This window comes from Pelmatolapia mariae, linkage group LG7, assembly GCF_036321145.2.
Source record: "Pelmatolapia mariae isolate MD_Pm_ZW linkage group LG7, Pm_UMD_F_2, whole genome shotgun sequence".
Lineage (NCBI taxonomy): Eukaryota > Metazoa > Chordata > Actinopteri > Cichliformes > Cichlidae > Pelmatolapia > Pelmatolapia mariae.
Genome location: NC_086233.1, coordinates 42,246,708 through 42,257,890, shown reverse-complemented (window position 1 = coordinate 42,257,890; position 11,183 = coordinate 42,246,708). Strand labels below are relative to the sequence as shown.

Sequence of the window (11,183 nt, the reverse complement as noted above, 5' to 3'; positions counted from 1 at the left end):
GAGCGGCTAGAATCAAGACCAAACATTTATTTCTCTAAATGTCTACAGCACTGATCTAGCGTGTCTGATGTTGATCGGTTGCCATTTTTCCTCGCAGATTTGATGTAATTCATAGAAACTAAATACGATGTTTGACAAAAGTACATTTGCTTTCATGGTACTGACACACCATTGCGTGCACGATGCACTCAGATATCTTGCATTTGCTCTGGTGCACACTTGGCATTCATCCGTGCAGCCAAATAGGATCAACCATATCCTGTTTTTTACTTTCACCCTTATTGAACGGGTTCATTATCCCCTCAGTTTTCCGACTTGCAATCCCGTATTTGCCATCCAAAACTGAAGGGCCTTTATTTATCCCTCCTTCAAGTATTTTGTTTTTAGTTCTCCGTCTGTGTTTTTGCTTGGAAACCCTTCACATCAAATGGTTTAAAACTACTGGCAGTACACTCAAAGCATGCTATTCCTGGGAAAATACAACATAAAATGGTAATAATGTATTTGTATGATATTTATCTTTTCCAGTTTGTGCAATTAATGTGATTAAATATTTGATTTCCTGTTACATAATTTTCCAAATACAGCAAGAGTCTCTTTTTTGTTGCTCACTAATGATGTGCACTTTTCTTTGAGCCTTTTATTTATGTACTTCTTGAGTTTGTACTCTTCTCAGTCTTACAAATGACCACTCAAGAATTAAATAATCTTCGATTTACTCCTGGATTATATGTTTCTCTTCATTATAGAACTACATGAGAGTTCAGCAGGTTTTTATCTTCGTAACAAAACAAACAGGAGTTCAAACACAAAACCCATAGAATCATTTTATTACTTGTGCCTTTTCATTTTGCTTTTCACTCTTTTTTAGGTTCAGATATTCTTCCTCATTTGTTTAATTGTTTGGGAAAATGAAAGAATAAATAGTTTATGACTATGACTATTTCAGTGTTTCCATCATTTGAGGCAGATCTGTGTGACTCACTGAAATTTTGGTAATTATGTTGCCATCTATTGGAGTTTTGCTGCAAAAACATGTGAGCCCCAAAATGTTCAATCACGCAGCCATTAATGTTTCACAATTAAAAACAAACCTTGTGTGCAAAGGTGCAAGCTGAATCTCTTACATACTATTTATGGCCAAGCCTTCCTTGTAAAAAAAAAAAAGACTTGGCTTTTGTGTGCTGAAACAAGTGGTGAACATTTACCTTCACTGGAGCTAAAGAACAACTCTGACTGCAGGTTTGGCTGCATTTTATTAAGCAATTCCCCATGCACTGTTTTATTTCTTGTATCAACATGTATTGTAACATATCCATGCCACTGCGGTGTCATCAGAAATATTTCCAATGAAACTGATGTGTTCACACATTCAGCTGTGCAACAGGAGTGTGTATGACTGTGCATTCCATTTTTTTCCCAATACTTCGCCAAATTATAAACGTGTGCTACATGTTTTCACGACGTGATTGTGCATTCGTCAGTGGGAAATAATGTCAGATTTCTAATCAGCGACTTACAAAGAGCTCTCTGCCTGTGAGATTCCATCATTCGTAATTTGTGGACAGTATTTATCAGTATTAATAATACAAATATAAACTTCTCCTTATATAATCAACTTCACAGTCAGTCAGCGTCCTTCTACACTTGCTTAAAAACCTTTGAAGAACAACACAAGTACCCCATACCCGAGTGTATCTAAAATACATTTTAATCTTGCTGAAACTTGTTTTCACAATATTGTTTACAATATTAATTGGTCTTCATTTTCTGCATCCTCGCTCGGGTCTTCTTTATTGTCTCTAAACAGAAACTGTACAATCATGTTCATGTAAATTGTTCTACATCAAGGCACAAGACAACAGCCGTTGTGGGGGGGGCCTTGGGTATGCTGATCTTTAATGGCGTCCCTCTGGCACACAGGAAAAAAGGGTACCCTCGGGAGGGAAGGGAATTATAAGCAATGCAGAAGTATGTATCTTAAATTGGGAGGTGAGGGAGTGGGGAGTGGGTTTGGCATGGAAGAAATGTGCTCTGACGAGGTGATAAGCGGAAAAGAATAAAGTGATACCACTGCTGCTTTCATTTTATTTTCCAATGATACGGAAATATAAAAAAGAGGAATGATTAGGACTTTTTTTCTTTCTTCAGGAGTTCATTTGTTCATGTACATAAAGTAAGTGCCTTTTTTTTTTCTTTCTTTTTTTTTCTTATTTGCCAAAAGCAAAAGGCTTCACTAACAGGATGAAAATTAGGAGATGTCCCGTGGGGTCTTTTTTTTCCCCTGTTCCTGGAGGAATGTGAAAGAGTGGATAAAGGGCCAGTTCAGAGTTAATTTTCTGGTCAATTTTGTTTTTCTTGATTTATCTTCTCAGGTTATTTCTGATGTTTTCTCGTCAGGTTCTCAACCCCTGAAAGACAAAAATGAACGAGACAGAAAAAAGAAAGAGGATGTAAATTTAAGCTGGCTGGTTAGCGTCCGTGTGTAAGTTGAACAGTCGAAAATTTTTATCAATTTGTGACATCAAAAAAAAAATGTTGTTGTAAGTCTGAAATTCTTGAAACCAAAGGAACTCTATAAAGAAAGTCAGGATTGAAAAGGTGTTGTTATTTACCATTTCCCAGATTGGAATGCTCACATCTGGATGCTTCTCCTCCGCCTGCCGAAAGCCTTGGCGCCAACATTGGTGGGGACGAAGTTGCTGTTACCCATTCCTCCCGACCGGCTGAGGAAGTCCGCCAGACGGTGAGTCACGCAGGTTGCCGTGTTGCAGCCTCGCTTCTGTGCTGTAACGCTGCTTCAGGAGAGCAGAAAGGGGGTTAACGAAAAGATTGGGGCACTGCCATCCATACAATAATGTAAGACACAGCTATACACATTAACGCTAACATCAAAGAACTGAAAATACATCAAGTTTGGATTTACAGCTTAAAAACAGAATGAATCTGAGTGTTTGTCTTACCTTTGGACTCGGTGATAGCTTCAGACAAAGTTTTAAAGGCTCTAAAACTCTTATTTAGGCTCATCGTTTAAAATGGCCATTGACTGTCTGCATAGGTGGCTAAATGTTTGTTTTAGAGTCCCTAAGAATGAAAATGACCTAAGCCTTCCTGGTAGAAAAATACGTTTATTGAACAACAAACATGGTGTCGCATGAGTGGATCATTTATTAAAGTTTAGATTAAGTGATCGCTCTCAACTCTTGAGTTTCAGGGGCTTTGAAATGCCATCAAATTACTCCACATACAGTACACAGAGATGGATGTATGAATTGGCTCCTGAATTACACTTGTGAAAATCGTCTGAGATAACAGGGACAAATCATTCTCTGCCAAAAGAAATATGGGGGGGAGAGGGGGAGAAAAAGAACTGAAAAACTGCAGTTCAAAGTCATAATCTTCATGTCAATCAAGCAGGTAATATCAGCATGCACGTCCCATTCCAGAAAGAAACTGGGATGAGGAGAGGAAGATGACAGAAGAGAAGGACGGGGGAAAGAATGACAAAGGAAGAGGAGATGCGGGAAAAGTAAAAGCGGGTTTAAGGGTGGATGAGGAGGAAGGGGTTTAGATGCTTTCAAACGTCTCGCCGTAGCTTGCATAGCTGTCGCTCTCAGGCGCACTGCGCTTCTTGCCGGGCGTTCCTGCTCCCACGTTCGTGCGAGGGAAAGTCTGCAACTTGTGCAGCTCCTGAGACAGTTTACCCAACACACAGGTGCTGAGGTTGGAGCAGCGCTTGGTTAAGGGCCTGTCCATGCTGTCGAGGAGGGGACACACAAAACACATGCATAGAACAGGCTCATAGATACGGGGAAAAACATGCGCTCTTTATCTCTTAAGCTTTTTTTTCTCTTTCCATTCACGCATCATTTCACTCACATGCATTTCTTTCTCATGCCATTGCAGGTATAAACAAAGTAAAAGTAAAAACATCCCAGGTCCTTACAGCATCATGCCACTCCCCCTGCCCTTCCCAACATTCAAAAACTTGTCATCCATCCCCTCATGCATCAGAACCTCCACCCCCACCCCAGTCAGCCTTTTACCCATAGAACAAACAGAAACCAGTTGCTTCCCACTGTCATGCAGCTCCACTTAATTGACATCATGCACACTTATTTGTTTTGTTAAGCATACAATGTTCACATGCCCGGCAGGCTGGTTCAAAATAGTAGTCTATCCACGCAAGTCAAAATCAAACGCATCCATGCGGGGGCAGGCTCATGACAGAGAATCGGGTTTCGTTTTTTGTTGGGTTTTTTTGGAGTCACATGTTAAAAGTAAGATGTTATTCTTTGATCTGCCGAGAAGTACATACCTCCTGGCCTGACTGAACCCAAGTGGGGAACTAAAGAAATGTATTTCCAGCACATTAAAGTAGAAACAGGATTTGTTTCCTAATAACATCTCTAAAAAATAGCTTTTTTTTTAAATTTTACCTTTTTATTTAGTCCAAAACCAGTTTCACTTTCCAGTTTCTCATTAGTCAAATCCTTGGCTGGTGGTTTCTGTGCAGGGTGGAAATGTTAAACTAATTTTCAAAGGTTAAATTAAATAAGATTCATCTGTACCTGTTTCCCTCAGTTGCCTGCTGCTCCAGCTCCTCCGCCGTCATCTGCACAAACTCCTTCACAATGGCGTTGAGTAACCTTCGCGCTTCGTAGTCCGTGAGCGTGACTCGGTCTGACATGGACTCTAAACCCGGTCTGTGGTTAGAAGTGGAGTGGAGGGGGGAGGTTTAGGGGTCAGAGTGGTTGAGGGGAGGGAAACGGCAATGAGATCAGCATTAATGGAAATGCTCCAGTAGGGTTACACCTGCAGTGAAAAAGGAGGGGTGGTGGGTTGAGTGGGGATGTTGGGGTGGGGTAAGGCACTGGTGGGGGCTGGGGGGGTAACAGAGACGTCACCACCTCCGAGAGGAATGACGTCTGAGTCGGAGGGCCCCTGGCCAAAGCTGGGGGAAACAATCTGCAGAAAGTGCCCCTTGTGAGAAAGAAGCTGATGTATAACCAGCTTTAGATTTATTACAAAATCAATAGCTTCATGGGAAAGGGGGGGCAGGAGGGGGAACTTGAGTGGGGACTCAAATTAATATATATATCTATATATCTCTCTCTATATAGAGAGAAAGATATATAGAAAGATATATGCATGTATATAGATAAAAAACTGAATTAGATTTGTTGTGTTTCCTGTGCTTTTAATTTAAGTACAACTTTATCCACTTATATTGGAAGTATTACAAGCAATACATATATTTAAATAATATATGTATTTCATTTAAAGCTGCCATAGATTAAGACTAACCAGAACAACTACAATGTTCTTGTCTGCATACACACATTTATTTAACCTGTGTTGTCACTATGGCGTTACTATACAACTTTCACATCTTCTTCTATTTCTCCTGTTTAATAAAAAACATTTTATGTTTAAGTAAAAAAAAATGTTAAACCTGCAGAGTCCAAGTTCCCAGATACTGTTTTTGCATCAACCCTACCCATCTTTTGTACTGGTTGTTTGCGGTACTTCTTTTGAGTTGCAGAGAAAAAGCAACTTATCTAACAGTGAGAAGTGTAAAAGGCAATTTCCGTGTGTCTCACCTGGCAGGCGCGGCTTGTGAGCAGTACATCTGGCAAATGACCAGGGCGTAGGCAACGAGGAAAGCAGAGATCTTCAACATAACCATGGTCCCCTACACGGCAAGAAAAAAAAAAACAAAACTCCACATCAGCTTCTTGTGCTTCCATTCACACTCACACACCACTGATACAAGATCTCAAATCCCCTAAAAGTGTAGCTACAAACCAGCATGCAACTAGAAACTTCCCTTGTCTAGTCTTCTTGTGTTGTCAGGAAGAAGGTGCAAAAAGTGTCATTCCCTGTGAGGCGAGCTTTAGTTCGCCCTACATCTGAGCTTACTACTCTCAGCTCTTGTCCCCTGCTGAACAATGCTCCCCCGGCTCACACACGGCTCCAAAACGGACTGTTCCTCCAAAATATCCAGCTGAGAGCAAAGAACAGGTAGTTCTCTCATGTCGTATGCTGCTGCTCCTGGTGTGTGCCATGCCAGTGTGGAGTGTATGCATGCATGTGTGTATGTATGTGTGTGTGTGTGTGTGTGTGTGTGTGTGAGTGTGTGTAATGGTAGGAAGGGGTCCTACATTGTGCGATGTATGTATCACTTGCTAATGCTGGAAGAGGAGAAGTGAAGGGGGGGGGCTCCATGCTTGCCAGCTCCCTTAGGGACCAGTGCATTAGTGTAATGAGCTGCCAGCTCTCTCTCACTCACACACACACACACACACACACACACACACACACACACACACACACACACACACACACACACACACACTATCTCAAACACACACACACACACTCAACCCTGATTTCTCCTGCCCATTTTCCTCTGTCACTTGCTCTTCTTTACTTAAGCTTCTTCTCATTTTCGAGTGCCTGCCTTCTCATTCACGCTTTCCTTCTGTTGAAGCAGCACACTGGACCTTCACAAAATGAGCAGGGGTGACCCGGTGGCCACACTCCATTCCCATAACCACCACTGTCACATCACCGTCTAACATAATGACTCTGGCTGCACATTGCATCTGACCCACACACACACATGCCACCACCCTATAAGTAACAATTTCAGTCTAGTTCTAAAACTTCTAACACAACATCAAAAGTTGTCACTTACCTTCAGCGATAATCACCAAGCAAAATAAAAAATAAATATATATCTCTATGAAGCTCTATGCAAACCACAATAAAGTTGACTTTCTCTCAACTTAGTGAACAACTCTTGATTCTGTTGTGTGCAGTGCCAACGCACCAGCCTATATACCCCACCACTTGGATTTGTGCATTGACTGTGTAGGTGTTTAATTATCTGATGCCAGCCAATCGCATTGCTCTGATGCTAAAGCGAGCCAATGGGATTCCTCCTCTCAGTCCTGGCTCACTAATAAGAGATATGGCTTTGCGTTTACGTCATTCCTCAGTCACTAAGTGCTCCATTCACAAAATCCACCAGTCATTTGGACCATTTGCTATCCCCAATTTGCATTGATGTCATTAATTAAATAGGAGGCAAAGCAAACTGGTGTCTGTGGAGAAGCATCACCAGCAATAAATATTTTAAGAACTTTCAAAAAAAATGTTACAATTCATGCTATATCCCAAATGCCAAATCAATAAGTCCCCCCACATTCCCCCACAACACCACCCAACCGTGTAAGCACTTGCAGGCGGGGCCATCTGCTGGGGATGGATGTATACTACAGTGACGCACTCTTAGGTTCTTCATTCATAACGCTGCTCAGATAACACCAGCTTCAGCACTACACCCAGCCCAGTGTAGACTATCTACAGTCAGCTTATGTAATCGAATCATCTTTTTATTGATTTGATTTGAGGCCATATCATCTGCTTCGCTAGAACTTATAGAGTCATGGCACTTTGCATATCAAAGTTTCTGTTTAAGTACTTTCAGTCTACAAAGCAACTGTGCAATTGTTATCTTATCCAATTCAATCTGTTATCAGTATGATTCACTTAAAACATGGTCCCATTCTCACAAAAGCTTCTGCTTGTGCTCTGTTTGCAGTACAACTCGAGCTAAGTATGACAACTTCCCTTCCCACAACAGTGAGACATCAAAGTGTATTGAGTTAATAAAAGTGATACCACAGTCACTTAATGATCGCTGCTGCCCAGGCCTCCTCCCACACACTGAGCAAACGAGTTGTCCTCTGTAAAGACCAAATCGATGACAGACTCCAACAAGAGCCGTTTCTCAAAAGCAATTACACAACTGTTTGCCGTGGACCATCCTCTCAATTCCCTTCCTTTTCATTAGTGCACAGGCTGTGTGTTTTTGTGTGTTGTGTTCACTCCTATTTTACTGTGCATACCAAAACCTTTTTTATTTCTGTGTCTGTTTGAAATGAATGCATATCTGTCTGTGTGCACTCACAAGCACTGCATAGTGGACAAAATGAATGGGTGTCCAGTAGGGGTGTGTGTGTGTGTGGGTAAGATTATCTGTCGGACTAAAGGAAGGGGAGGGTTTGCCTCTCCATGTCTGCGTCATAGAGGAACCCCATTAGACAGGATGAGCCTTTTAGTGCTATTGAGCCACAAGACTCAGCCATGTCAGACGTTAAATCAGAGCTGAATAGACAGCTGCCTGGTCTCAAGCCACATCCGTGCACCTGCATTGCTACCTGCATAACTCATGCGGTGATGGAAGAATACTGGGAGTCAACAGGCACTCTCAGATCAGCGTCACTTATTTTACCTTCCTTTGAGTGAGATTTTTGATGTACACTGGGTCATGGAAAAGTTTAAATGAGTTGCTATTGAGGTGAGTAAAAACAAAATCTTTAACCATCCCTTAGTAAAATTGCTTCTGACCCCACCACCACCCCCATCCCCACCCCGAGCTATACACATATTTCAACTGCTGCTTTAAAAGGGAGCCACGTAAAATGGAGCATTATAACATTCATGGAGCTAGAATTTGTTGCAAGATCAATGCATTTTCCCACATGCCCCTCCAGTGCACAGACATTAAAAGAATGCTCCAAATGGACTCAGGGAAGACTAGAAAAAGGATTGTCTGAGGTGTCCACAGGTGTAGGACAGGACGGGTCTACAAGGGAGTATAATCACAGCCTTACTTTAGTTATTTAATGCTTTTGGATAACTGAGGAGCTTAAATATGTCAATAAACATATGAGTGTGTGAAAGTGTGCATAGAAAACACACAGAGAGAGAGAGAGAGAGAGACAGAGAGAGAGAGAGAGAGAACAAATGATTAGGAAAAAATCTGTTTATTAAGATGATTATTTATCCACTGTAAGCACTTGTGTGTTTGTACGTCTCTCTGCCCTTTAAAAATGGACTCAACAAACAGAGCATGGAGCAGCTGTGTCATGGTTAAAAATAAAGATCCTTATAGGTGCCCTTTTTTAGTTTTCACCTGACATCATATGGTTTAAACACTCAGTGGCCACTTTGTTAAGTACATCTGTTTAACTGCTACTGACAACAACTGACTGTATTTAATCAAGTACACATGGTCAAGATGGTCTGATGTTCAAACTGTGCTTGGAATGGAAATAAGTGTAAAGTACTTTGAATGTAATGAGCTATTTATCAGCAATTCACATACTGATGATCTACTGAGAATTTCCCACACAACCATCTCTAGTGTTTATAAAGCAGGGTCAGATTTAGCTGCAAAGTGTGATGGTTGCTTGAGGAACCAAATGCAGACTGCAGCAGATGAAGGTGAAGCTGAATGTTTATTGCTGAGCTGATGAAAGCATTTAAGTCCAAAAACAGAAAGAAATAACTGGAAAACATTAGTGAGAGCACAACTACATGGGGCAACTAGACAAAGGACAGGAGGAGACTAAGACAATAGCCACAAGAGGTAATAAGGGAAGAGGAGATAAAAAATACTATCAAGATAAAAACAGGAAGTAATTACACATAGATACAAAGCTTATATACAACTTTGATACAGAAGGATATGAGGTAAATGCTAAGGAAAAAAACAAGACATGGGGGGATTCTAGGTTCAAACTTTTAGAGGGGCTCATTTTCACATTTTCAAACCTCATTTCACATTACAGTGTTGCCTTCAAAAGAAACTTAATTAGTCAGATGACCTATTGCAGTGTCTAAGAATAGTTCAGGATGAATAATCACAGATTTCAATATGATGAACTAGTTTTAGAGTGGACACTTAAGTTATCAATGAGGCAAAGTCTCAGTCATGCTGACCACAACTTTCTTAAGTAAGTTAACCAATGATTTGCAGCAAAGCAGATAAGAGGAGAAACATGCACAGTGTTGTTTCAGTGTCTTAACGACCCAGAGGCCATTCACACAGACATCAAGTGCTTAAAGTAGCATTATTCAGTACAGAAACTATAAAATCACCATGCTACTTCATGCACCTTGACAAGAAGCAAACTGGAAATAAAGTTGCTTTCAAATTAAAGTTTTTGGAATTCATACAAAACCCTCTGATTAATGTACAAAGTCAGCACAGAGCATCATGTACCCCAGCTCCAAGAGTAGATAGTGTGATAATGATAGATACTGTACAATATAAAGCGCCTTGAGGTGACTGTTGTCGTGATTTGGCGCTATATAAATAAAATTGAATTGAAATTAATTGAACTGAATTAGGTAGATTTTCTGTCACATGAATGTAGTGGCAACCATGTTAAAGCCATGCTTAGTGATATGAATCCTGTAAAATACCACTATTCATATGAATGGATATGTTCTTTAGAATGCCCAAGTTTGCTACTGTAAAGCACACAAAACATGTAAAATTGCTCTTCTACAACCTCTCTGTCCTCTTTCTCTCCCTCCAGGCTTCTTATTTCTTCTTTGCACTGACAATCACACACAAATATATTGCATTCAACTAGAAAATAACAAAAAGATAATCATATAATAATTATTATGAGAGCAGGTTAGGAGTTCCACATTTCATAACAGTATAACACACTGCTTAGTTATGTGAAATCAATGAATGTGGAAATAAAAACAGAAGCTACGTCGACTTTATAATTTTTTGTTGACTTTTTGCTCCTTGGTCTCTGACTTTCTCTCCCTCTCTATCCTCCTCTCTCAGTGTTTGTGCTCTCACCCAAAAATGAAACGTAACAGTGAAAGAGAATTTACAACTCAATAAAAGGCATAAACGGATCCATATCAATTTACTGCAATATACAGCTGCTGGCCATTGACACATACTGCCTACTGATTTACTTTCGCCTGGAACTACAGTTGTACTGTAAACATACAATGAATCCTAATTTGCCCAGAATAGAAATAGAAATCTTTACCAAACTAAAATAATAAAATAAATCAGCTGATTGGCTGGTCACAAGCAACATAACACTAGACTAATGGCTCTAACAGCTACAATGAGCTAATTAGGTCTGGTGATCTCACTTACTTTAGCTAACGCTTTTTTATGCTCTTTAGAGAATAAATAAAAATAAGGAGACACTTTGTAAGTCACAGCAGCATCCCTGTATGATCAGAACAGTTTACATTTCAGGTAAAGTTGGTTTAAATCTGCACTACTCACTTGTGTGATGAAATTAACTCTACATCTTTCTGCCACAGCAATGCAAACCTGATATATTAAT

At 40.4% G+C, this 11,183-nt stretch overlaps 1 protein-coding gene across 4 annotated transcripts; it reads right to left on the bottom strand.

The window, feature by feature from the left end:
- Positions 1-1,272: 1,272 nt before the first annotated feature.
- On the bottom strand, positions 1,273-6,808 carry LOC134632289 (calcitonin gene-related peptide-like). Of its 4 annotated transcripts, none has more exons than XM_063480959.1 (5): positions 6,701-6,808; positions 5,604-5,695; positions 4,572-4,706; positions 2,616-2,798; positions 1,273-2,411 (listed from the first exon to the last, which is right to left on the bottom strand). In XM_063480959.1, exons 2-4 carry the CDS (start codon positions 5,687-5,689, stop codon positions 2,636-2,638), a joined length of 384 nt encoding a protein of 127 aa, XP_063337029.1. In that variant the 5' UTR covers positions 5,690-5,695; positions 6,701-6,808; the 3' UTR covers positions 1,273-2,411; positions 2,616-2,635. The 4 variants fall into 4 exon arrangements, with proteins under 4 accessions (XP_063337029.1, XP_063337030.1, XP_063337027.1 ...); XM_063480960.1 differs by having other exon boundaries at positions 2,616-2,795; XM_063480957.1 differs by lacking the exons at positions 1,273-2,411; positions 2,616-2,798 and adding an exon at positions 2,805-3,757.
- Positions 6,809-11,183: the final 4,375 nt, after the last annotated feature.